Source organism: Varroa jacobsoni, unplaced genomic scaffold (assembly GCF_002532875.2).
Source record: "Varroa jacobsoni isolate VJ856 unplaced genomic scaffold, vjacob_1.0 scaffold_1280, whole genome shotgun sequence".
NCBI lineage: Eukaryota > Metazoa > Arthropoda > Arachnida > Mesostigmata > Varroidae > Varroa > Varroa jacobsoni.
Window position 1 is genome coordinate 541,798 of NW_019214182.1, and position 27,059 is coordinate 568,856.

Below are 27,059 nucleotides of genomic sequence, written 5' to 3' on the forward strand. Positions count from 1 at the left end.
GTTTAGTATTACTTCCGACCCATGAGTAGAGAATTGTTTTTCTTTCGCCCTCGTTTTTTCAAAATTTTTTTTCCTTTCTCGTTACCTCTTTAAAGAGAGCCACTTCAGCGATTTTTAGGTTTTGCAAAGTATTCATATCGTCAATAATTTCTTTAATTGTCTTTCATATGTGACCGTCCCCCATTTCGCGCATAATATCTTAGGAGAGCTTCGCAATCAAGTATCGCGTGCTGAGAAGCCTGCAGGACGCAAGCAGTGACCGTAGACCTCCCGATTTTCGCCATAAACGTTTGAAATCGCCCATAGTCAGTATACATTTAAATTACTCTATGTGATACCTCGCCTGGCCTGTTAAATCACTGGTATAGACATCAGATATAAGGCTATGCGTCCAGTAGCCGAAGTCCTAGGGTCCAAACCCCTTTTACTGTCATTGTCGTTTTGCCAAAGCGTCTTTTCTTGCTTTCGACAAATCTATACTTCCGTCTAGATATCACTCAGCACTCTAGCTTGCCAGAAGATCCCAAGAGATCGTCCTAGCTAGGGTAAGACATGTCCTGATGGCCACTAATTGTTGAGAGGGTAAAAGTGTAGTCCTGCACTCTTTTTTCTCTAGAGCGATGTCGTCCCAAAACAGGGAGGCGTAGAATGCGACTGATTTCGCTACTAAAGTCAGTGGGCGTCCAGTGTGTTAGGTGGCCGTTTGGACTTTGAACATGGGCCATGCCAAGTTCGCTATGCCCCTTGTCGTCTTACCAATCGCGTATTTAGCATGGATTGTACCTGTCGGCAACTATGTCTAGTATTACTCCTAGATAGGTGGCCGTAAGGTTAACCCTTATTGGTGATTCGTCGAGCCTACGGTTGACTTTTCCAACTCTTTTCTTACTCACCCAGGAGATGGCCTCATGTTGCTTCAGCGCATCCCGAAGGGATGCTTCTTCATCCAAACATTGATCGTGTGCAAGGCGACGTTTGTCTTGCCCTCCAGTCGTCACAAGCACCACCGGGCCGGCCGCGTATACCACGCATGCTAATACGTTATCGAATGTTAAATTTTACAACGTTGAACGAAGTAGTGATCCTTAAGGGACTTCTTTCACCGATGTCCAACTCCTGATATCTAAATAAGACGTGATGATTCGTTTCAGGCAAGGAGATACTCTACTTTCTTTTTAACGCCGTTACTATTACCTGCCAATTGGCTGTATAAAGAGGCACTTGAGAGTATATTGGGACGAAATTTCTCCTCCTAAGATCCTTTTCTGCGTATTCGTGGTGCGTCTTACTAAATTGCTCTGATGGCAGATTTAACTCTTTGAATCCCGCAATGGAAGTTGTATGGTGTCTCAATTTCTTCCTCCTGTGCGGCAATGATCATATTTTATATGATTTTCACCGTTGTTCAGCAGACAAATCAAGAGGTATGCTGATGGGATGGTTTTGTTTTTCGGTCTGAGAATCAACACCATTGGTGGATCCTTCCGGATCTTAGAAAACTGTCTTTCTCTGAGGAGGTAGTACGCCAGTTTTCTAGACATTTTTGGTCGTCTTTTGACACTTCCTACTTCAGTAAAGGCTTCGCCAGGGTCTGGTGCTTTATATATTGTTAGTTGTTGCTTTGCGTTTTAAATTTCCTCCGCAGTGATTTCAGGGCGTATTCCCCGACAATCTGAATGGCTGTCCTAAAAGGAGATGATTGAACATGTTTTCAACCTGATTGGCAGGTAAACAAGGGGATTTTTTGCTTAATTCATTCGTGACGATTTGAAGAGTAGCCCAAAATTGTCTATTTCAACTTCCTCTATTCACTGCTTCGAGAAAACTGCTGTAAGAAAACTCAAGTTCTTTGCTTGATTCCGGCAAGTGCTTTCTTGTTTACAACTTAGTGTCTCCTCCTGTAAAATATGTGGAACTAGATCGATTCTCTGCATGCTGCCGCAATTCCTACATCCCACCAATAATAAGCTGGCTGCCAGCAGCTGTGTCTGGCCGGGTGTGAACCTGTTGACCTTGGTCAGAAATAAAGTTTTCGCAGAACCCACTATTCATTCTCTAATTTCTTACTTATCGGGTACTTCACTGGTCACTGTTTGGTAACAAGCCTGTCGATTTCAGCTTTTAGGGTCATTGTAGGCGGGGTAACTTGGTTTGTCGCCTGCTCGTCACCGCGGGCCTTAAAAACCGGGTACCCGTTATCGCTTCTACTCAGGCTTTTTGCTACTCGCAGTTCGTCAACATTGGGAAGAACGTCGTGTCCCGAAGTCGTTAGATCGATAGAAGATTGCTGATTTCTGCGCACGAAAGTGGCTGTCTTGCCATCATTAACAACAATTAGATCCGTCTAGTGCAACCATTTTTGAAGATAATAATAATAATAATGCTGCCGCATTATAAATTCCTGGGTCAAAATCGCATTTTCAATGCTTACCACGCATTAACCCGCTTAACACGCAATTAAAGACTTAACGCGCAAGGATCTATCTTCAATCTTCGCGCTGTCCCACAAGGCATATCGTCAGCATCTCTATTTTCCTTTTTCTATCAGTCATGTTGACGCGTTTTCTCCGGTATTTGCATGTTCAGCTGCTACGGATTAAAAAGGCATGCACTTGGTCTGTGCATCTTCAGTTGTTCTTAAATACTTCGGGCACCGCATAGAAGTAGCTCTGTGGTGCCCGACATCACATGCGTAACAGTGTGGTGTATCTTCCGTGCAGTCTTCAGCTTTGTCCACCTTTTTCCGACAACCTTAGGTTCCATGCAGCTTTCTGATATTGAGTCGTGGTCGGGCGGCAACACGCTAGCCACCCAGACCACGCCGTCACCGATATAATCGGGTTGATTGCATGCGATACTGGCGGATGACACCTGTCCACGCGGGCCGTTCATTTGTACTCTGTCTTCTACTGAGAATGTAAGGATTCCGTTGAATGGCATTATCGATGCCGATCGTGGAAAATTTCATTCGATTTGTCCATGTTTTATTCTTTTTACTATTGAACCCACATATCTGGTCTCTAATGATTCAACTATTTTGGGCATAATTCGTCCATTGGGATCAAGGTAAAACGACTACTACCATTATCACGCAGTTCGTGCCTTCAGCAAGGAGCCGTTGGCTGTGTACGTTGACACCTTTTGTGTAGCGCCATGCGTAATAAGCCGATTTTTTTAAACAAGACTAAGAATGGACCGGTATGACCCAAGTTTAAATATCGAGAAAACGCGCGATGGGACAGTTATGCAGCTCTTCAAATTAATCCATATATTATACATTGTCTTTTCGGAAACAAGACGAACATAGATAAATACTATGTTTGTCCTGTTTCCTACTACTACGCAGTATTATTGGCAGCGTAGCCAAATTTTCGTATATGCATAACTGATCTCGCAAAGTTAGTGATAAATGATTGCCCCTCTTAAATTCTAACAAGGTTTCTCTCCACATGTGTGATGAACAACCTCTCTTTAATGAATCCCGTGCGTATAGTAAATTGCATGCACAAGCATCAGCAGTATACTGAATATATTGAATGCTCGAACAATGGCCGTACAAAATGATGCTCGATTCTACTAATAAAAGTCATAACTATTGAAAAATATTACCTAGTCAAAACAAAGTAAATTACACGTAATTAAACTGCGTTTGTAGAGCACGCAGCTGCTTTTGCCAATGTTCTATGTTCTTTTCACCGACCGATGATGCTGGCGACTCGTCATGTTCTTACAATTGCAACAGTATCGCTTAATGTAGCGTAGGTCAACCTTCGTTTTATGCGTATTTCTATCTAGTTACAGTTCGACGGCTGTCGACCATCCGGTGCTTCGTTCTTGCCATGCATAATGATACTGTTCAATTTTACGAAAAGGTGTTACCAGCCGGCCGGATACACGAGGAGAGACAAAAGTAACAGTTGCGGGTAGACTCGCGATGATTCGATGGTTGACCTCGACAGCTTCGATGTGACAGCCGATGTTGCTTTGTCCGTAACTTAGTTCCCCTCCTGTTTGTGTGCCTGACGCTTTGTCGATAATTGCTACTGGCAGGTTCGACAGCGCTCCCAGCCTGAATACTTTACTGGTTACAACTATTACGGACAGTATTATATATACATAAAAAACTACGACAATTCTGTGCTGCTATTGCTCCGTAGCAGTTGTAAGCTTTAGCAGTTCATTTGCTGGTTCGTTCCGTCGACGAACGGATGGACGCTGGCCGCGCGTCTTCTACCGGCGGAACTGGGGCGGCCTAGTATCATTATCGCGACCATTAGGAGCGCCATTGCACGATGCGGCTGTTGTTGCAGCAGCAAAAATCAGCAACATCAGTCGTTGGCCAGCGGCAATAATAAGCTGTCTATTCTTCCTTCTGCCACAAAGATGTAGTGATGTAATCATAAATGCGTACCACTAGCGCCACTGCGGCTACCGATGTAGATGTATTGCGGTCTCCATTTATGCTAGAATAGATGTACTAAGTGAAAAGTATTTCTATGCGACCATGTGTGCTAAGCGGTAATGTAGGTATACTCTAGCCGGAGTGAATTCGACGATAGACAGTTGCGCTTCAACTAGAGGGTACCACGTGAAAAAAGAAACAGGTACGTGTAGATAAATTCACTGCTTGTAAGACTTTAATGAAAGCCCAGTTTATGGAGGTTTTTCTTTCTGAAAAATGATTTGACCGGAATAAATGAAGAGAAATGTAGCCCAATGGAAAAATCTGTTTCGCTTTTATGAAAACCGAATTTGGCAAGTGATCCAGGTAAAGCAGCAACTTTGTTTATGTTCTACCCGCACTTCCCCTCATAAGATCGATGTAATAAGGTATGATTATATCAGGCAAGGTTCAGGAGGAACTCTTCGTTCCGTATCGGAGAAAACTTGTGTGGTTATGTGCGATTATACCACCTTCCGTTTGCGTGGGCATCCATCAGGGAATTTCACCTAGGTAGACTCACATATGCGTCTATGCGTTGCTCTGTGTGAACCAGTACCGAATAAACGCTCTACCTCGTTTCTCGTTGAACATATATGCAGGTGGATGTAACCCTTAATCGCTTGAGACGCTTACCCTCACATTGCTATTACACAACCCTAGCGACTGCCCTCTTTTCAGCTCACCTCAGACGACTTGTCGCTGAATTCCAATTCAGTACACTTTGGATAGTGGACAGAATTCTTCTGCCATCAGTTTGGTGCTCCCGTTTTTGTTCCTTTCTGGCTCATTATTGTGTGCAAATGTGTGAAGCAATATATCGATGATCGCCGTGAGTCTCGCGGAGCCAACGACACTCTGCAGCAAGTTCGCATGTGTCCTATTTCTTTCGGGTATTGTATTCTGTGTATAGTATCCGTAATAATGATGTGCTGTCTAGGCTACATATTATCTGTTACCATGAGTACCAAATTTCAATGCATTAATTTTATTCTGATTGCTTCGCATTGACGCCATGGTTGTTATGATAAATATTCCTGCGTCCCGTAATCTTGAACGCTATCGCACGCGGACGAACTAGACATACGCAAGGGACAGTTCATAACGCTAGTAATAAGGCGAAAAAGTACGTCGCACATTATTGTTACAGGCTCGACGCATTTGGCCAAACAATCTGCGAGCATGCGAGTCCACTCCATTCAAAGTAGGCTCATCTAGATGCACTTGCTTTAGGCTTGAAATCATTGCGCGGCACTGCCTTTTCGCTAGCATCAAAGGTTTATTTTAGCTGGAAGGAGCCGAAACTAGTTCATCTTGGCATGCTTGAGTACCTGAACTAGCTTGGCTCGTCGAACGAACTTAGACTCCATTTATACCAGCTTCATATTTAGCTGATCAATGTTAGTGTACTGTTATGGGAATTTACGTTGTGCGCGTTTTTCCTTTACCTCTAGTTGTCCTTTGAAAATAATATATACGCTTTGAATGACGGTGGATTCTTGCAAAGCATATAGTGCAGATTGTTTCATGCCGAACAGTCTCACAAAAGCAGACTATAAACGCTCTAGAGATAGTTGCAAAGAGAAGCCAGATGTTTCTTTGGACAGTGATGCTTTTGGGGGCTGCTTTTCGCTCATTTCCCGATGACGTCGGATCACTCATTGATGGCTTGAGCAGACGCCATTACATACAACGGTTGGACAGTCGGAAATGATTAACAGATGGAAAATGGCACCTTTACGAGGTCGTCCCTTTTCGCCAATTTCTATTTCGATACAAATGTCTATATATAGTATGCACATATAAACGCATGTAGTAGATAAAGAGCGCGCAGACCGGGTCAATTCTTTTTTCAGCTCTAAGCAGAACCGAGTTAAATAACATTGGCCACAAATGCACGTGACCAATCGTGGACTACGTCATAAGCCGCTAAAATCGGAAAGTGAGCCGGACATCCGAACACAGCGGTACTTCCGTTGTCCACTGAATACTGCCGAACGCAAGTATGAAGTCGAAACGAATATCAGATAGCACAATCTTAATAACACCGCTGAACTCAGAACATCAGACAAACACGCGAAATATGACTGCATTTGTTGCTATGATTACACGTAGCTTGAACTAAATCGAGATAGATGTGGGCCTTTACCGTTTACCGAGGTGAAAGTTGGGTTTCCGGGGTTGGGTCTTTGATTGTTGGACTGTTCGGCCGTTTAATGGTGTTTGCAGCTGTCTATGCTGTCTTTGTTTTTATAGCTGCCTCTAGACTAATTCTGGCGACCACTGACCTCTTTGTTCCTGCTAGTGCCATACTGAAACTCGTTATCAAGCCTTGTTGTATAATCCAAGAGAGATCGTAATACTAGGCTAATAGGTGATAAGGCTAGAGGTCCTCGGAATCAATGTTGTTGACTTAGTTGAAATCTGCAATACTGACAGAATAACCAACCGGAAAAAGATAATATGAGTTGCCGTTGTAACAGCAGAAATAAGCTTTGCCAGATTGACGGTGGTCATGAGATTCGTTAGGTTTCAATGTAATGTAGAATCACACAAGTAGATCTATGATTCGTGTACAATTTTTTCTTATGAGAGATTTAGTAGCCTATGTTATGATTCTCACAGATCTGTTACAGAATTTCAACTATCGATGAGATTCATACTGCATTTGTTTGGCGGTAATGGTCTATTAATATATTTACTTCTGCTCACTCTTATATTATATAAAGTTTCTCCCCACTTGTTTTTTGTGCTGCTACTGATGTCTCGAAAGCGAGCGATTATTAAATGATCTGGAAGGGTACGAAACCGCGTCGGCGTGATGTCAGTACGTACGAAGGCGGCAAGGTTACCGCGGGCCATCAAGAAACTAGGAATAGTTCCATTCTGCATTGTGTATTTCGTACGGTACGGACATCGCGGGCTGACGCCCGACGCTAACTTGCGCTAGTTGTGCGCTCGTCCATAACTAACCGAGTACAGGAAAGATCGACTATAAATATATAAGTCTTTGTTTGTCTTTATTCAGCTGAGTTTGTCAAACGCTATCCGCCAAATGCCTAGGTGGTCCTCGAGCGAAGATGAGGTGCGAAGTCTCAAGCTGCAATCGACGCGGCCACAGTGGGCTCCTTCGTTGCAATTTTTCCTCGTAGACACACTTCGCCTAATCGTAACTCTTGTATGAATGTATATATTGTAGGTTTGTAACGTCTCATATAAATGGAGTGGTTCACTTTCGACGGAAAATTAACGTGGATTGACAATGGGAAAATTAGGGCAACGAAATGATGAGCGCTATTTCATGTGACGCTTGGAAGTCCAAGTATAAGATTCCATTATCGTAGGATCAAGATTAAAATACGCGCTTAATCAGCTAACAACTGCTTGACAGGACTATGGCGTATGTATGGAACAAAATCATTCTAATAGTGATAGTTGCTGGACTGAATATTGGATCGTATTGACTTATCCTGCGCCGTAAAACACTCGAATTCTGCACACCCTACACGCAGACGCTTACGCACACGAACAAGCAATAAAATGAAGATATATTGTACATTTGTTGGTAACATGAGGGGCCATTAAATGTCCCCACTCAGTTTCCTAGTTTAAGCGGCAGTATCCTCTCTGTAGGCTAGCTTTTTCGTCATTTACCAGTTGTCTGGTCAGTGAGAGGAAGCGAGACGGAGAGTCATTGCTTGTAGAACGGAACCTATTATAGTAAGGTCAGGTCGTATGCGTCGTGCTTTGTAAGCGCTGATACTGTACTGGTATTTTAAGCAATGAATTAGTTGGCATGCCGTTCTTTTGTCCTATTCACAGCCCATGAATAGGGGAAATAACACCGATCCAATCCACATTCGGCTGTTACCGATGTAGCTTCATTCCGTTCGGATTCAGTAACTCCCGCCAGTAACAACAGCAACAGCAGAAGCTGAATATTCATAACAAATCGTTCACTATCACTAATAGAAGCATTTCAACTGAGAAGTTGGCTGTTTTCAGCCCGTTTACGTCTAGTGCCCACCACTTCTATTGTGTATTAACTCCAGCTCTGAAGTTACTGCGTTCGAATTACCGGCCACCGTATCTAAATTCGATTGATCGCCATAATCTGCAGAAGATTTTCGCTCAGTATCTCTACACCACTGTCTAGACTGGAGGAAAAAACCAGCACCTAAAAATAGTCCCATTCGTTCATCTGTCTGCTTACTATAGATAACCCGAATGATCGACCCGTGACGGTGGATTATCTTTACCAAGTACTTTCTTTGCCATGGTACCAAAGAAGCTGTTTTGAAATCATCGTTCGCAACAAAAATACATGAGCATGAAACCATTTTAGATGTAATACTTGGAGCGGTGTTGATATCATGTGCGTGCTCTAGTTTGGGCCTGTTAGCCTTGAACCGCTCCTATTCTTTAGCTTCTGCTGTCCCTTAACTTCTCCTGCCAACTCCTATTTACTAGCTGTGAACCACAGCTTCGCTGTTGAATATTCGTTTAGCTTCGTAACGTATTCAATTCTTTGCTGAGTTATCACCGAACCCACTTTTTGTTTTTCAATAGCATATATTCTTGTTCAGTAATCTCGTTAGCCGTTCCATGACGTGACTAGACTATAATGCTCTTACTATTAGTATTGTTAGACGGCTGGAATAAGAATATCTGTCAGCACGGAAGTAACGACCGGTGCTCACTGTTGGCGTACTGACTCTGATAAAAGTAGTAATTTTTGATTAGCGACTCCCTGACCGAACAATTTTCACCAAGGGCCTTTTACTATCATCATCATTATGGGCGACTGGCCTTTAAAATTTATCTCTCGTCTGGGCTGATCGTGAGGCATCAGTCCACTTTGTGCAGTCCGACGTGTATGTTGAACTGTGTGTGGTCGAGTTACGTAATCGAGAACAGGTTAACGTAATTGTTCTTAGGCCCGTCGTAGCCAGCTCCGAGATATAGAATGCGCTATTTCTCCATGCAGTTTGAGTACTTCATTCATCAATAACGCTTTGCTCTGTACGTCCGATATAAACATACATGCCTGTTTTTTCAAGTATGAACATTACTAACTAGATGAGTGAGCCATTCTAAGTACTCTCGTTGCCATGCGTTAGCCAAGTCGAGAAGCGAAGATGGACAGAAACACTGTAGATGCAACTTTTATGTTAAAAAGCATACGTACTTGGAGACTGTATAACTTCGCTAGAAACCATTGTGAAAATCAACAGATGGCTGTGGCAAAAGCTCTTGGCAAGTTGGCCGTCTACTGCGAGGCCTTATCGATCTATTATCGCAATCTAACGAAAGAATCGTACAAACCGGTAGAAAAAAAAGACAGTCGGACATGTGTCAACAAAATTACTACGTCGGAGTAAGAAGCTAACCCCACGTCGTACTGGACCTGCGTTCGAGAAAAATAGTTTCTCTCAAATAATTGTGAGGGATCGCTTGTTTCAATGGCCAATAATATGTACATACATAGTCACAATACTAACTACGATCTTTGGAATGAGTTTATTGTAGCTAGATTTCTTACTAATGAGGAGGGTCACTTCAGTCAGCAAAATTATTCTATTAGAAAAAATGGCATGTTTGGATTCTACAAGCTTGTAGCCTCGACCTGGCCGTCATTGTGTTCTTCTTTGCTTCGAAGCAACACCTCGCACGCAAGACAATATGAACCGTAAGTGCATTAATAACGGAGTGAAGACCCTGCATATAAATTAACTTATTTCCACAAGTGAAAAGATATTTGCAGAACCTAACCTAATTTATGTGAGCTATCGATATTTCGTAGCTACATAGCCACGTAGGTGCTCGTATCGGTACGACTCAGTAGACGCGTCCCATTTTCAAAATAGCTCATTTTTATCTTTGATCATCTGAGCGCGTTCGTTTCGTGAGTCTCTAGGAAAAAAATCTATTTCGAATAGTCAATCGCTGGCGTCGCTGGGCTGTGTAGAGTCGTAAAGAAACGCCACAGCAAGCCTTGCCGGCGATGACGGTTTTCTAGATCTTCAACTTCAACACAACTGCATCTATTTACGGATCCACAGATATTTACTCGTAGGGAAAGCGAAAATGTACCAAAGGTTTTGAAACTTGGCATATATATATATAAAATAGAAAAAAAAACACTTAACATCCAACTATAATTCAGACTGATTTGCAACTTCATCGGTACACGCATGGTGCATCCTCAGTGTGACAAGAGCCATTAGCATAGATATTGGAATTGGTTAGCGAGGCTGTTCGGACGTCAGTGACACGTTAATATCGAATGTAAGCGCCTGCTTGTACTGACAGCGGGCACGCACGGACGCACGCACCTGGAACGAAATCGTAAACGGGAAACTTGTTTGGTCACTTTTATGTTCAGCAGAACGACGTCTAGCGTTTGGTAGACAATAAAAAATGTAATACTTGTTAAATTAATTTTTTCTTCCTGATCTCATAGTTTGCGTGCATTCGAATACCTGCGCCACGTTAGGTTCGCATCGCTCATACTCGATTCATTGGCAGCGTTCTTTATTCTGCGCGTATCTGGTTATACGACCCAGTATCTGAATACAAAAGGCAATTTCAGAGCAGGAACAAAGTCACCCTGATCTCCTACTTGTAACGCGTCTATCCAACGATAGCTAACGGCCAGAGTCGTTTCGTGTGCGTGAGTAAGATTATTTGTTGTCGATGTTGGATTTTTTACAGAAGAGTCGTTGGCTTGTTTCAAGCTAGTTCTACGAGAGCACTTTGTCCTTATCTAACAAGTAGCAGCAATGCTGCGAAGTCAGCAAGATTCAACAATGTATACATAATGCTATTTGTTGTTTGTTGCAAGCGATCGATTTCCTCTTCTGCAATTTTCCCTACCCGATCAGACCAGTCTTGTGTCAACGTTGTCGTTCGTTCAAAAAAATAATTAGCCGGATTCATCGCTTGACCGCTAACTAAGTGACTCGCACTATCCGTTTCCAATAGTTGTAACAGACAGAAATTGATACACATCACAAGCGTGAGTATTGTTTCGCGGTGTGTACACGTGTATAGATTTATACAGATGCAGACAATTATACGCAATAACAACGCTGACATAATAAATAGTATACGAAAACATAGTGCGATAAATCGTTGCTTCAAAAGCTTCTATTTATACCGTTCCTGATGCCGCTGTTGCCATTATTCTAAAGCTCTTACGTTGCTCGGGCGCCGTCAATCCCAGACATCAATATTCTATAGCCATTGCCCCGTGTGACTCCATTCGACTTTTTTTTTATAGTATAGTTGCGCTAAACTCGCACGGCTGAGCAAGACGTTAATAAGGAAACAACGGAAATCGCGTGGCACCATGCCCTGCGGGCGTTTAGCCTCAAGGACGTTAGAGAGGCGCGATCGTTGGCCGCCACCGTTGTCGACAATTCTGCGACGCAGGCTGTGGCAGAATCGGGACAGCAGCGATTCATAAGCGACGATCAGCTGCTTCGATGAGCACCTGCGCCGTGCTAACGTGGCGGCAACAACAACAGATCCTTGCCTAAGCGGTGCCTTACGCGTATGCACAGGTAGACCGATAAACAAACAAATGCTTCACCGTCGTTAATAAGGAAGACCTAAAGAATTAGCTGCGCTTATCGATTTCGGCCTAAATCGGGCAGAATAGTTTTTCGTCCCGTTTCTGCCTTTGGGTAACACTTTCGTTCTACGGTCGCTGTCGTTTAGGGATAGAAACTGAATTATATTTATTGTTAGCGCAAGCATTGCTCTCACAGAAGGAATTTTTTTGTTACTATTAGCAAGAGTTACATTAACGATGGTAACTGTTATTTAATACTATCTGACCTTTATACGTTTATTTTGATTGCTGTTTTTCATAACGGCCATCATCGATGTCGCTTAGGAAAGTTAATCAGCGGAAAGTAAGCGCTGGTGTTCGTATGTGTGTGCGTCTTTGTGTGTATGTCTTGTGCCTGCATGCCTCTGAGCGTCGTTGTTAAGGGATTTTTACATTTATACATAAATGTTGAAACTACAAGAGTGTATAAACTCAAAAAAACCAACAACGACAGAAGCTAAGTACAAAATAGCCAAACTTATTTGACCCACTGGTCGTGTGGCATTAACGTCACCTGATAGGATGTGGAAGGCCGGGTCTCGTCTTGTCACTGGTAACTTACGATAGAACATTACGATTCATCGCAAACATACATTCAAGACGTCTGTTAGTTACTTCAAACAATAGGCGTGAAAAATCTGTCCGCCCTAAGGTTAGTTTTGGATGCTGCTATGTGTGGCTTCACTTCGCAGAGCTAGATTTATCCACAGGCGGTAAATGATGCCAATGTACGCAAAGTGGTTTGATGCTTTCAAATCGAAGTTGTACATACTGTTAAAGATCTGACCGTTAAAAGAAACAAGAATATATATGAATAGGTCAGAGAAAGTCAACGGTACCAATAAACCTGTCATTTCATAGAAGATTTATCCCCTCAATACAAAAGATGTAAATAGCTTCAGAACAGAACCAACTATCCGTGCGACTGTTTGATGGCAATGTTTCTGTGAACGAAAGATTGCGTCTCACAGTTTCCAATTAAATAGCGATTGCTTCTTCACTTTTTCGGTGTTTCAAGAGGAGTTCTCTTTTTTTTTTCTAAGTAAATATCGCCAAAGCCTGACCTTTTTAAATGAACCAGACTCTTTCTGTCGCTTCCAACGGCCAATCCTTCCATCAAAGTTCACCACTCGCTCGCTTCTATTATTGTTGTCATTATCACGGTGTTTCGTAACGGCATATTCTTGTTTACCTGTATTTTCCGTTGCCGCATCGACCGCCCGTTTGCCCCTTATAAATATATATACGTATATACGACTGATGTGAAATGCCTCGCTGAAAATTAAGATTTTTTGCTCTGTGCTTATTATCAGAACTACGCACGCCGTATACATTTAACGGTACGCAGAGACAGTCAAGGCAGCAGCGGACGAGCGGCGACAATAGACGGCGCATCCGCACGGCTTTGCCCCATTATGGCGTACAACAATGGCCAGGGAGAGCTTCAATATGGCGTAGCAGGACGGGGAATGTTTTGATGCTTTGTAGATGGCAAAAGAGGACAAAAGCGAAGCTGAGTGAGCCGCTAGCTCATAAATATAGCATTGATGATCTAGCCAGCTAGGCTATACAGTAAAGTAGATGTGTCGTAGATATCGTTGACGCCTAGGTTTGTATCGTGCTCGGCCGCTAATTAAAAAGCTTCGCGCGTTAAGGACGTTTCGTGGTGCAGTCTGTCGCCAGTGTGATGGTGGCCGAATATATAATAATAAAATCATAAAACACAGAATGAATTGTATAGGCTCACGCACTAACAACATAGATCAATGTGTAATTCTCTAATGTTATTACTAGCCGTTACGGCCTCTACAAACGATCACTGTTATAGGTAGCAACGTGTATCTGATAGACGGCTCTCCACAGTAACGCGACAGACGACATTGATTTGCATATGGTTTCCTCAATTAGTTTAAAGGATTCATCGACGGCGTCGACAAAGAACATTTATAACATTAGGCACTCAATCATTGCGCATGTCGCGCTGGGGTAGTTTTCGCTTTCTTTTGGGGTGCCTTTTTTGCCAACAATAGCTATAGTACTACAACAATAGCAACGATAAGAGCGCTTGTTGCGACGAAGACGATGGTGGCCGATCCTCTCTACGATAGAGAAACGCTTATTAGGGTAATATAATGTATAGTTATTAAGTCATCGATTGAAGCTTTTGCGCTTCCTGTAGGAGGGTATCTTCCTTTATTGCGTTTAGTTAAAGATGGAGAAATCGCCGCTGCTCTTTGATTCAGCCGTTACCTGAGTTGTTAGCGTAATATTTGCTGCTAACCCCGCCTCTGATGATGAGATTGCTTAAAAATTACAAACGTTATACAGAGAAAAGTCGACGCAAATGGAAACAATGCTCAAATAACGTAACTATTGATGTCAAAATAAACTACGAGGTACGAGAGCAGAACAACACGATACGAGGGGCAAAACGATTGTAGGTTTCCCGAGTTGTAATACTTATAAAAAAAAAAGAGTTAAGAAGGGAAGAAATCAAATCTGTTTTTATTATGTAGTAGCCGTAAACACAGTTGTATAGACCGGTCCTGTCTGCTTAAACGAAAACGGAGATCCACAGACCAGAAGCTACACTCAATTACACCGGATGTGGAAAAAATAAACAAAAATAATAGTGGTTAAACAAAACTGAATGTTAGCGTGGCACTGATATTAACATCGGTGGTCGGTTATTATACCAGTGTTTGAGCACTTACGATTTAAGGCGAGGTCTGGAATATAAATGTCGTCAAACGCTTGCTAACGCCCGATCATGTATTTGTTTTTCGTGGCATTATATGTAGAATCTGATGTAATAAATTTCATTCCACAACGGAAAGCTACTGAAAGATTTGCTTTTTTTTTTTCACTATGGTTTCACTGAAGGTTGTCCGTTGACAGCTGCCGTCATATTTGGATGACTCCATTTTTCTCAAACTGTTCACATCCTCGTTGATTTTACCTGATCCAGCTTGGTGCATATGCGTATAACTTTTCACAATATCTCCCGAATGATTTAAGACCGAGCCAAAACGCCGATCCGTACATTCGGCCCTTTCTGCCTTTGCTGCGACCGGCGATCTAACCGACCATTTTTCTTTAATATTATTTTAGCTAAGTTTTAGCGTGGCCAGAGGCGAATTAATCTTACTATGAGAAATTAAGGGATTCCCTTACGGAGGCCATTGCTGCCCTCTACCAGTACAAATACCACTGGCCAGCATATTGTATTGCGTTCTCTGCCTTTTTGTTAAGCATCAACTGTCCCAAGTGGCAGACCTCTGCCATTTCTATCATATCTTTTATATATAGGCTCCAGAAGCCACCGTGGATTTTTGGCATTCTGTCTAACCCTTACTCGTTTCTTCTCGCTTGCCTTTTACTCACTTTTTTTCCACTTTGAATGTGCCAATTTAATCCTCAGTGCCTTTTGGTCTCGCTTTCAGCCGCCATATATACTTCTCCCCCCATTCGCATTGAACATTTTCATACAAACAAACCGATTATCGTCTGTTAGTTATGACGGTTCGTTGGCAGTGTGGATCGTCCCCGACGAGATGATCGCTCCTAGGGTCTATTATAACTCCGCTAGGGTATATATATATTGATTTAAGTTCGAAATGGACAAGGATCTTTTATAGACCAACCAATTGATATTCCCAGACAGGCAGCGGTACTAGTAGATTGATATTTGGGGTGCGTAGTGCTTTTCGTGGTAGTAAGCCCCACTATCCTCCGACTGGATGAAGAGGCTGAACAGACAGGGAACAATTGGGGGTTCTCCGCAGAGGTACTGCGCGGGCGAAACACGTCAAGTTTGATAGTGAGATAAAGAAGCGGAGTTGAATTTAGCGGACCATATGGTCCCATCTGGTTTGGAGCATGGCCTCGTGGCGACTAAACCGATGCATTACGCTACACGTAGCAGCCACAGTCAATGAGCGTCATCGTTACAAGCCGATAGTCGTGTTTCGTATCATGCAAACCCTCTGGTAGTCAAAACAATGGTTAATGATCGCTTTGGCTAAGGCTGGATTTTGCTTGAAACTTGTTTGGTATACTAGCAAAACCCATTTCACCACAAAGTTGTGTTATTTACTTTAATTGTTACAATTCTTTAGGGACTAGATTAATCGACGGACTTGATACGAATAGATAATGCGGTATTACTGTTGAATTAATAATGATACGTCTGTGTTCGTGACAAAAAAAAGGTCTTAAAAGACGGGTTACAATTGTTAACAAATCAAGCAGTTCTCCGTTACCATCAGGGTGCATCAGCGACAGTACCCCAGTCAATCAGATGAGCAATACATTGTACAGACAAGGTCATTTACCGTTGCACGTGAATAAGCACGAGATACAATTGTACCTCATGAGTTCTTTTGTCCATTGTATTAGCCTCGGAGTATATCTCCCTGTGTGTGATAATACAAATATATTTATGTACTAATTGTACACCTGGAAAGGTGTGCATTGGATCAAGCTTCGTTAGAGTTACGAAAAGCATTGTTGTTAATCCATGCGTCATTTTCCTATTGAATAAATAATTATCAGTTATTCTATTATTATATTGTAAAGCGTTGTTGAAGTTGAAACAACGAATGGTGTATTTTATCTTATACAACACTAGCATTAACCGTTGGGATAGATATATCTGAATGGGCAAGTCCTTAAAAGTCCAATAAATAGGTCCAATAAATAAATAGGCAAAGGCGCTCTCAAAAGCTAAGTCTAGTACCAGCAAAATGAGTCGCTCTAATTCGTCCAGTCCGTCTATCCGTCCGACTGACAAATAGTTCCGCGTATTACCATTTGACACACACTTCCTCCCCTAAGATTTTACCGCCGAACACAGCAAGCCAAATTAAGCCAATTCGACGTTTCTATCGATCGTTCGTTTATAGAAAATATATTTCTTAGCGACAACATAAAAATTGGATTTGTTAAATCAGATTTTTCAAAACTGTTTTTGTTACATTGTAAATGTTCTATTGCATCACTATGATCGGGACGCCTAATTTGAAGGACTTGCCCAATGTTAACATTAGAAAATAATATGTCTTGTTCGTACCAGGTCTACACCAGAGAGGTGTATACCAAAAACGTATACATTACCCAGCCAATTACAAGTATCGTGTCTTGCCATTTTCATCTACTTCGATTTTTTTAGCAGCGTATTGTTAATCTATTGTTTGGTTTGTTGGTATAAATTGACTATGGAGATCATAAAATAATCGTGTTACTTCGGGCTTATAATGCTTTCCAGCGTTATATACTAAGTCTTATACTCAGTTGATTGTTCTAGCATTTTTCTCGTCATAGTCGTTCTAGCATAGCTCGTCAAACGTTCGCTTTAGTGTCCCCATCACGACGGAACTTGTGGTGATAAGTTACTTCATACCACCATTTGCCCATATATATATACTCAGAAGCCATAATTAGGATAGAGACTAAATAGGGTCTTTCATTGATTGGCAGATGTTTGTCAATTGTTACATGAAAGTACAACGAACGAAACGTTAACGTAAAGAAAAAAATCGCTGCATAAATATTCGTACTAATAAGATAATTAAAACATTTCACTTAGCCTGTGCCAAAACATTACATAATTGCACGTAAAAAAATCAAGATCGATTAAATATATGAAAATAAAGATATACCACCAATATTATATCTCCTTGCTATCTTCTGTTTGATTTTTAGAAAATAATAATTAATTTTTGAAAACAAGCAAAATGCTTGTAACATTGAGACGGTTTTGATTTGAATTTCCATAGAATTGAATTTTATCCTGCATTTACTCCACATCATCTGTGAAAGATGGCAGGTCGTAATGAAGCTTGACAGAAAACATCAAGGCTCTGCGGCCTGTTTTTGGCACAGCGTTTATTGCCACAAGAGATTAGCACAGAATCAGGCAAACCTGCAATGAATTGGACAATTAAGACTTGCGATAAAAGTTCTTATACTATTTTTCTTAGATTTATTATCACTTGTTAAGGATACGGAGCCTTCTTTCATTTTTTTTTTTATAGAGGAATAACTTTAGTCAAATACTTCAAACTCTGGGAGATATTTATAGATATTGTCAGCTTAATAGAAATTAATTTTTAGATTATCATGTATAACTATTCAAATATATATATATATCTTTCTAGAGAGGTGCAACAAATGGGAGAGTTCGATATGCCTTCTTAATTTTGCTACTTTTGTTTACGGATGTAGGCTTCAGACTCTGCGCTGTCAATCTATTTATGACGTGAGACTAGACGAACGTATATGTTATTCCACTCGTGTCTCGATTAAATTATACAAAGTACTTTGTCCTAACCTCGTAGCCTGCTATGCACACCATAGGGCTGCTCCAGAACTAATACCTTAACCTTATATTTGGGTGAGTTCAATACTATCATACCTTGTCATGCTACGTAACTTACAACAATGATAGTTTTCGTGATATTATGAAATACATTTAAAAATTACGTTTTAGCAGCAGAAATATATTATCGCCAAGGCTTACTTCTTTCCTTATCGTTAGCATTTGACTGTACGTGCGTGTACGAATCGCGAACACGTAAGTTTAAAGAAGATATGAAACAACATTTCATCCAAATACGACGAAGAATGAATGCTAATTTTGGATTACCCCTTTTTATTAAATGTATTGGTTTGGGCCAGCCAGATGAGAATCTATCCCATGTGATACAGCACCCGGGATAGCCCTTAAAACGAGTCACGTTTCAACGTAATACTACATGAGATCTAAACTTAAATGCTACTTTTGGCAGACTAATTCCTGAGCTGTTTGTTGCCAGCAAAGTGGGCTTGCCGTAATCAAGCCCGTTCTGTATATCGTAACTGACCCAGATGCAAAAAATAGTCGTTGTCGGTCGCGAGAGTTTAAGTGCAATTTTCAGCATCAGCATCGACAAGGTTATAATTGCAATATGTCTGTATGCAAGTTCACTGGTATTTTGAAACTGATTAGGATGTCTAGTACATTTGGGCAGCAGACCTTTCAACATCAAGAATGTAATAAAAACAATAGAGAAGAATATTACTATTAATAGGGCAGGCTATTTTCTAAGAGCTACTAAAGTAAACTTTGTTTCTCTCGGTCCGCTGCGAGCTGCAATGTATTTGGCTTGCTTCTGTTTTCACCAGTTAGACAAAACACAAACTTGTCATGTATTCCCTTTGGGTAGCAGGTATTGATTTTAGGGCCGCTGCCGCGGTCATTTTATGCCTGTATTATTTTGATCTTCATGCCAACGATGAAGCACTGAGACATCGACATGAAAGCTTAAAACAACAGTCATCATCGATGAAAGTACTCATTTACTCGGACTCATTCCCTGGGCTGTAACCGACTAAGTAACCGCAACGGAGTTAAGTGGAGTGCACTGACGACGAACTGCTGTCAACACGAACGGGAAATTTTTTCCCGGATTTTCCCGCTTTTTTTAAATAACATAATAATAAACAAAATTTTTATGGGACTCGAATAACGCCACGCACTGTTCCACTTGCCGGTGCTTCGACGTAGTGTTTCGATTACTGTTATTACTATCACCTTTACGGTAAGTATCAGTAATAGGTGCGTTAAGCATGCCTAGTAACTTATTTTACCGTCGGTTACAAAGCGAAGTGTTGGTGCAAAGCTATAATTTTAGCCAAAAGAAAAGTTAAACTCCGCTTGCTCCTCCCTGATAAAAGACACGAGTGAATCTACGAGCGAATGTTAATAACTGCTATCACGAGTTGTTAGCGAATGCTGGTCCTTTTGTGTCCTAGCAGACGAACGATATTGACAGCATGATAGTCCTCGACAAAAAATTGCCCTTGTAATTGAAGAAATTGCAACCGTAATTACCAATTGCACACAAGACTAGTTAGATGAAGAATTTGGAAGATCTTAGAACGGTAGCTCGTTTAAGGGAGTCCATTGGAAACGATGGGAGTCGACCAATTTAATGGATTCTATTAATATTGTATATCTACAAGTTGCAAATGCAATGAACTAACTTATAGGTAATTCACTTAACTATCCAACTTTAGGCAGATATTTGTTTTCGAAGATTGAGTGGATCATTCACGATATGATAGTTGCAAAGAACGAACATAATCATAGGAGTAATAGCAAATACACGTACTGTTGCTGTCATTGCTTTATTGCATGCTCCCATTATCCTGGAACGGATGTGCCGGATAGGTTTACCAATGAAATAACAGGTAGTTGGCAGACAACCCAGTAAACAGAGTCAAAATTCGACGAAACATAGCTACCGACCAGTGTAATCAACATTGATATACGTGAGCCAGATCCTATAGTTTTGCTCAGTTTACTTAATATTGAATACATTCTGCCCATATCATCGTCATTTACAGACATATTATTCAGTCGGCAGTTAGTTAGCTTTGCGTGATATATCAATAAAATCTTTCATTGACGAACGATAGCTGCCAACCTGGCGTTGAAAGTAATCGATCTATTCAAATACCCACAATTTCAACTCTAATATCCTTGCTTTTAGCTAGGGAAGCTCAGAGACTATTAGGTAAACGACTGGCCAGTCAGCAAGTACTAAATGCTGCGAGTGCCAGAAAACTTATAAGCAGTATTGTTCTTCGTTCAGCTGCGCATGTCTATGTAGCCATCGGGACCCTAAGTTATGTGATCGTGCAGGCTGTGATGGCATAGGAAAGTGAGTAAGCGTACAGAAGGGAAGAGCGATTGGTCAAAGCGCCCGTGCAGGACCTTAACGCGATGTCATGGTGCACGCCTATTAATCCTAGGGTATAAATTCGAAACTGGGTGTGGACACAATTCAGCCTGCCAGCAACAAATTCCAGGAATATGGTAGCTTCTTTTACGGTATAGGTCCTCTAGCCTGAAAGGTTTTTGAGGAACTACTTAGCTGTGATACCGAGTCCCGAGTCATAAACGGATTTTTCAAAATGTTTTCCATGGGCGATCGCCGCCAGCTATGGAAAAATCTATTGGCCAGAGCTGGTTGAATGAGCAAAAACAAAAGTAATGTATCAGATTGTATGTTGGGTGACGTATTTTCATCCAGCAATGTAATCATTTAAAAACCACTCTCAAACCTTAGATTTTTCCCGCGAGGTTTAAATTTGGATTTTTCGTTCAAAGTAACCATCTGCAATGTGTGGTGGAAATGTTTATGGCTAAAGGAAGTTTGTCGATAGCCCTATTAAGCAGTATTGTTATAAATCGAGTAAACCAAATGAGTAAATCCTCCATTAACATAGAGATTCACATTAGTTGATTAAGCACTCATTCAAAGAGCAAACAGATATATTCCTTTCTTTTTTACAGTGAAACCTTTATATCATTCCAAAGAGTATAGCCACTCTTGCATTATATCGTTATTAGTATCACCTCTTACAGGTTTTGACGACTGGGCATATGTATCAAAAGTTATGCTGTATTCATTGCGTCGTGTCCAGGTAAATAGGCTCAGAAGTCCTCGCCTGTAGTAGCCTCGCTCAGGCATCTACCTATGGAGGAAGCAAATTTAAAGAGGTTCCACCTTGCATAATTATATAATATGCATAATACAAACATGAATAATTATATATAAAAGTCGGAACTTTGACTAAGTTCATGTTTCGTTTGCGCTATAAGCACAGTGTTTATATACTTACGGATTTAAAATACAGCAGAAACAACATGAGTTGCTTATCACTGCGTCAACCAATTTAGACAGAAGTTCAATGGGCCTACAATATTGCTTGACTTGCAAGAGTCCCGCTATATACAAATTTCCCTATCCAGGTAGAGGACTTATACGGAACGATTGATTATAAAGATACCCGTGCGGGCTGTCGTTTGGGGTGTCTCTGCTACATCCGATTTTGCTAGCGTCCTTATCTAGATTGCAGTGATTGCCGATCAATATCGATTCGGTCGGACATTTTGTGTGTATCCGTCCGTCGCAATATAACTCATAGGGATAAAAATCGCTCCAAGGCCAATGGCAAGTCTTAGGGGACTTATGGACACAAAGACGATAAGGTTGAAAGAGCTGATGGGCTAATGTGGGACATCACTGTTTCTCTCATCGGACGACATTGGTTAACACTGGTTCAGTCGATATCAGTTATTGCCTTGTTCTGGAGCAATAAGTAACACCGTTCGTTATCTTGTGCAATTGAACAAGAGTTTGTTGGAAAGAACTTACGTATTACAGAAAACAGGTAAAACTTTATTTATTTTAGTTGTCGTTTGTTAAATCTGTCTGTTGTTGTGGCCATGGCTTGTGCTTGCCTGTTGCCATTCGATTTCGTGAAATAGCTTTTTCCTTAGCGGGTTGCTAATAATTACACATTACGAAATATTACAGCAGTAATTTTACTTTTAAATGCATCAGTGATATATAGCTTGTTATCGTGCTAATTGAAAAAGTTACATCAGCGCTAGTTGTCGAATTGCGAAGTTGATTTCAACCTTTCACTACATTCAATTCACGGAACGAAGTGCATCGTGATAGGTCTCTTAGTTGTAGCCACTGAATGTGCGCTGTTTTACATTATAGAATCGTATGAGCTCCGTTCACTTTTACCTGATAGGTAAAAGCGTTCTCCATGGGCTCTGACCATGGGTAATCAACTATAAGAAGAAGAATTTGCTCGAGGTGGAAGAAGATGCAGGTTGTATGCTGCTGATTAGATAAATATCACTATCTAAACGGAACCTTTCCTGGGACCGTAAAATCAAACCGCAACAGAAATCCCGCCCTATACCTAATTCAACTTAATTTAAGTTCTTACTTATAATGCTAGTAGTTAATAAGTAACAGCGAGGCAGGCGTGAACAGATAATTGACGAAGGTCGACTGATGCGGGAACATTAAACTTATTCTTATGATAATATCACTAACGCTATTACTATGGGTAATATACCGGGTGGAATAATCAATGTAATACAGGTCAGAATCCTCCTAGCTGCCATTGCATTCACCTCTATACTTATGACAGATGCGTCGTTATTCGAGCGTTTGTCTTTTTTCCTACTAACTTGTGATTGCACTGTTGGTAGCCGAGCCTATTTAGAAGCGGGAAAAAACAGACAGAGGAAAAAACTTCGACTGTTTAGTTTTGATGACGCTCATATAAATTATGCGATATCGGCAGGAAGTACGCTGATATGAATAGGCCGACGATGATGGTGCTGTCGTTACCGTTACGTCGTTTTGTTTTCATTCGACTTGTGACGCGTTTGTCCAGGCCATAATAGCTGGACCTTCTGTGACGTTGACAGTAAGATGGTAATCAGAACCGACGAAAAGAGAAGTGAAAATACAACCTGCTTTCACTTCTTTTTTCGATCCGGACAAGCCTGTATATCATAATAAATTGATAGATCGTCCCGCAGGGGGATCGTTACGTACGATCGAACGGATCGTTACGTCGACTATATTATCCTGTTTGTAAACGTGTTGGTAATTGCTGGATAGCCTGTAGCTCTCTGTTGTTATAGCATTGTCTTGGCCGTTGGCGTCCATTTGCTGCGTGTTTGTTATTGTTTCTTTTGCTTCCTTAGCACTCGTTTTGAGCTACACTTGCTGCTGCCACAGTCAATAATACTACGCTGTACAGTTTGGCGTACACTGAATTTTTATGTTAAATCGACGGGCGAATAATCGATATGATATGTTTTATCAGCTAAGTGGTAGCGATAGCAGCATCGACAGCACCGTGGACAAAGCAGCCGTGTTCTTGTATCAATTCTAATTGGATCACTGTTGACCACCTTAAAGAAGACGTTACTGTTCATCCATGCCGCGCGTTACGGCTTCGGTTTGCTTTTTTTTTGGAGTTTTATTTATAGTTACTGCTACTCTTGCTATCTGGAAACAGAAACAGTTGAAGATCGTAGGGCTATGCCACCCCAGATGGTAGAACAGCCTCAGCATTCTTCGATGCGTATACATGTACGAGATAAAAGCACGTAAATGTCAAAGAAAAAAAGACCGATAACAGCAAAAAAAAACGATAGCAAGACGCGATAATCATCGATACAGCAGCGCTGCCAAAACCCGTATACAAAGCTGTGTTTGTGTTTTTGCGTAGATCAGCTAGGATCCAACGGCCGAATTACATATCTATTTCGCACGATAGCATCATGTTTTATACGTAAGTGAATGAATAAGTTTCAATCGAACAAAAAAAAAAAGAACAAAATATATAAGCTAGGCAGACAGTATGTACGCGACCGCCGACACGAATGTTGTCGACGATACGGCGTGTCACGCATGGTCACTGTGCTTATCGAAAGAACAACCGCAACACATCCCAAACACAGAGACAGATATTGTCGAACAAGAACAACAAAGCCAGTGGCAATATTATTATTATTTGCAATATTAATAAAAACGAAAAGATCCTTGGTAGCCTGAAAATGTACGTTGTTGTCACTGATAAAAGCTCAGTTTATACCCATCAAATATGAAAACATTAGTTAGCATCGAAAATTTGCCTCGATACTAACTTGGTATGCCTCAATTGCCCGAATTTTAATCGTACTATTTTTCTCCAGTCGTTCAAACAACTTCCGAGTTCAGTTGTAGAAGCAAGTCTCGACCCCTGGATTTCGTCAGTCATCTGAAGATTCCGCTCTTGCAAGTTTCCTTCGATCTTTGAGTAAGAGAGACAATCACAACGGGCTAGATTAGATAGAACAAATACAAGTGATACAAATATAGGCATCAGTTTTTTGGCAAAAGGCTAGGCAGGTGCCGGCACGAGATATCGGCTATCGTGATAAATAAGTTACGACTTGTTGTATTGAAACTCTGGCCTATTTCGGCGTATAACATTACGCAATTTTTCTTAAATCTCTTTTATCGTTCTTAAAAAAAAAATATTTTTCTAGACAGTAGAACCGCTCGGTACAATTTGATAACATGCGACTCTCCGATGCTCGAAGACGACAGCGCAAAGGAAATCTGGTCTTTAACGTAGATCTCGTACCTTGGTCCTTTGTCTGCGCGTCTTATTGGTAAGCTCAAAAATTTAAATATCGGTTCGATAATTAAATATTCTAATGTATCTCGTGAATATTGATGAAGTATTGGTTACCTATTGGATGCGTTAACGCTCTCCTAATTTATCCCTCTCGATACTGGCTGGACCTAGTTGTACATGAAGATCGTAAGAGCACCATGTGAAGATTCATCTGACTAAGCCCTTTCTCAAACTCTAGCCTGCTGATATGGAAACGGAGTGACTATTTAGATTAGTGTCGTTATGCTATTAGGCTGGTGCGTAAGTATCAATGGTCTTTTTTCCTGCATACCTAGTTTGTTGATGGCTAAAAGTTCTTAAACGCTCTTGCTTTGTTCTTCATAATTACTGTTGTCGTCATTTTGTTATATTTCAGCTTCAATTTACAGAATGATAAAGATATCGTAGTACGTAGACGTGTAACATGAAAACAGCGTTTCAATCGATACTTTCCGTTCGTCTTTTAGCGAAGCCCAGGATAAGTATGGCGTGTATGATAAGAACCTTATGGCTGTGCGTACTACTCTAAGACAGTTTGGCATTTGAAATTGTTTTGACAATAGCGTTACCTGCCCAAAAATCCTTTCTCTCGACTATTCGAGCTTTTCGAGAATTTACCTGGGCTTCTTTTGAAAGAAGATAACCGTCGAATAAGCGCACATGTGTCATCTGTAAAGTACTCATCGTGCCTAGAACGACTACCGCGAGACTCCTGCGCAGCCTTTTTAGCACTGAAAACAAAGAGTAGCAAAACGGGTGTTTCCACGGGTAAAACGTCATTTAACATATCCACCTTTAGAGTCCGAACATAAGACCGATCAGGATTAGACAATATCTATATAATGCGAAGTTCGTGTAAAAAGTTAAAACATCGTTTAAATTAATAGTAGTAATAAAAATATTGTACAAGTTACTTGTACTAGTCGAGTATATTGTAACTGGAAAATGCATGAATGCTAGTCCATACCAGTGGGCGTCAAAGGGGTCGCGATATCCACTGCTTGATTCAATATGAGACCTGTGCTCGGCTCGGTAAAACTAGACAGCTAATTTACAACAAATATTTTTATACCTAGGACATAAATCAAATATTCATTTACGCGATATACATTTACGGTTCTATGTTCGTCGGAGACTGGGAGGAAGCTTCGAAAGCATATTTTTTCTACTTAGAAAAAGCAAACAAACAGTTTTTCCCGTTTGTCTTCTGTAAGGCCTTACCGGAAACGTACATCAAAAACATCATCTATTGTCCAGGGATGGAAGCTCCATAGTAGACGATTCTGACAACAATAAAAAGCGAGATCTGTCAGTGACTGCGCGAATGACACACGTTTATAAATCCTATTAAGAAAAATTCGAAACAGCGCTCTTATTCGTTGTATTGATGATTGCTGCGCCGATTTCTAGGATTGTAGGTCTGCTTTGTTGATTCTTCATCGAAACACGCGGAATTTCTCTTTGTCCTCGCCAGCCTTTGCTGGCTGTACCTAGCGTCGTACTCAGCGATGGCGAAACTGCGTTATGAACGTATAGGTGATGACTAGCGGGGCTGGTGAGGTGGACATCGTTACGAGCGACGATACGGCTACGTAGTAGTGACGTGCCTGGTCAAGAAAGAATAATCCCGATTAACATCTGAGAGGTTGCTAGTGTCGGTATATTACAGTTTCAGTAGCCCAAGCGAAGTCATCTCCTTATCAGCAAATATTGTCCCATTCCGTTCGTTCGTGGAAGCACATGCTGATTAGATGGGCGCCAGAACATATTGTGGTACTCTACAAAAGTAAATATTGACACACGGCAGTAGCAGACGAACCGAATACTAGGTGGAGTAAAACGATGCATTTGCCTATTCAGTGCAGAAGAAAGAATAATCCGTGATGATTGTGATGATCATTTAGCTAAACGATCTTCGGCGAAAAGTTTGTTTTTTAAGCTTTAAAATTAGTTCAATCAGCAGCAGCGGTAGCA

The 27,059-nt window shown here is 41.1% G+C and overlaps 1 protein-coding gene and 1 long non-coding RNA gene across 9 annotated transcripts; one reads left to right on the top strand and one right to left on the bottom strand.

The window, feature by feature from the left end:
• Positions 1 to 967: 967 nt before the first annotated feature.
• Positions 968 to 17,726, top strand: LOC111268402 (uncharacterized). The gene is made up of 2 exons (XR_002685202.2): positions 968 to 4,604; positions 13,370 to 17,726. It is a non-coding gene; the product is annotated as an uncharacterized LOC111268402 (long non-coding RNA).
• LOC111268397 (uncharacterized) lies at positions 8,019 to 27,059 on the bottom strand. 8 transcript variants are annotated; one of them, XM_086971681.1, is made up of 4 exons: positions 26,318 to 27,045; positions 25,704 to 25,816; positions 24,571 to 24,716; positions 8,019 to 10,776 (listed from the first exon to the last, which is right to left on the bottom strand). In XM_086971681.1, the coding sequence occupies exons 2-4, from the start codon at positions 25,767 to 25,769 to the stop codon at positions 10,707 to 10,709; spliced, it is 282 nt and encodes a 93-aa protein (XP_086827807.1). In that variant the 5' UTR covers positions 25,770 to 25,816; positions 26,318 to 27,045; the 3' UTR covers positions 8,019 to 10,706. The 8 variants fall into 8 exon arrangements, 5 of the variants coding, with proteins under 5 accessions (XP_086827807.1, XP_086827806.1, XP_022703113.1 ...); XM_086971680.1 differs by having other exon boundaries at positions 26,307 to 27,042; XM_022847378.2 differs by having other exon boundaries at positions 8,022 to 10,776; positions 24,571 to 24,745; positions 26,318 to 26,894.

Coding starts and splice junctions, on each gene's coding strand:
- LOC111268397 (XM_022847378.2), bottom strand. Junction 24,746..25,703: donor TTCTTTCAAAAGAAGCCCAG/GTAAATTCTCGA, acceptor TATCTAATCTAG/CCCGTTGTGATTGTCTCTCT. Junction 10,777..24,570: donor GGGCAATTGAGGCATACCAA/GTTAGTATCGAG, acceptor ATTTCGTTCCAG/GTGCGTGCGTCCGTGCGTGC.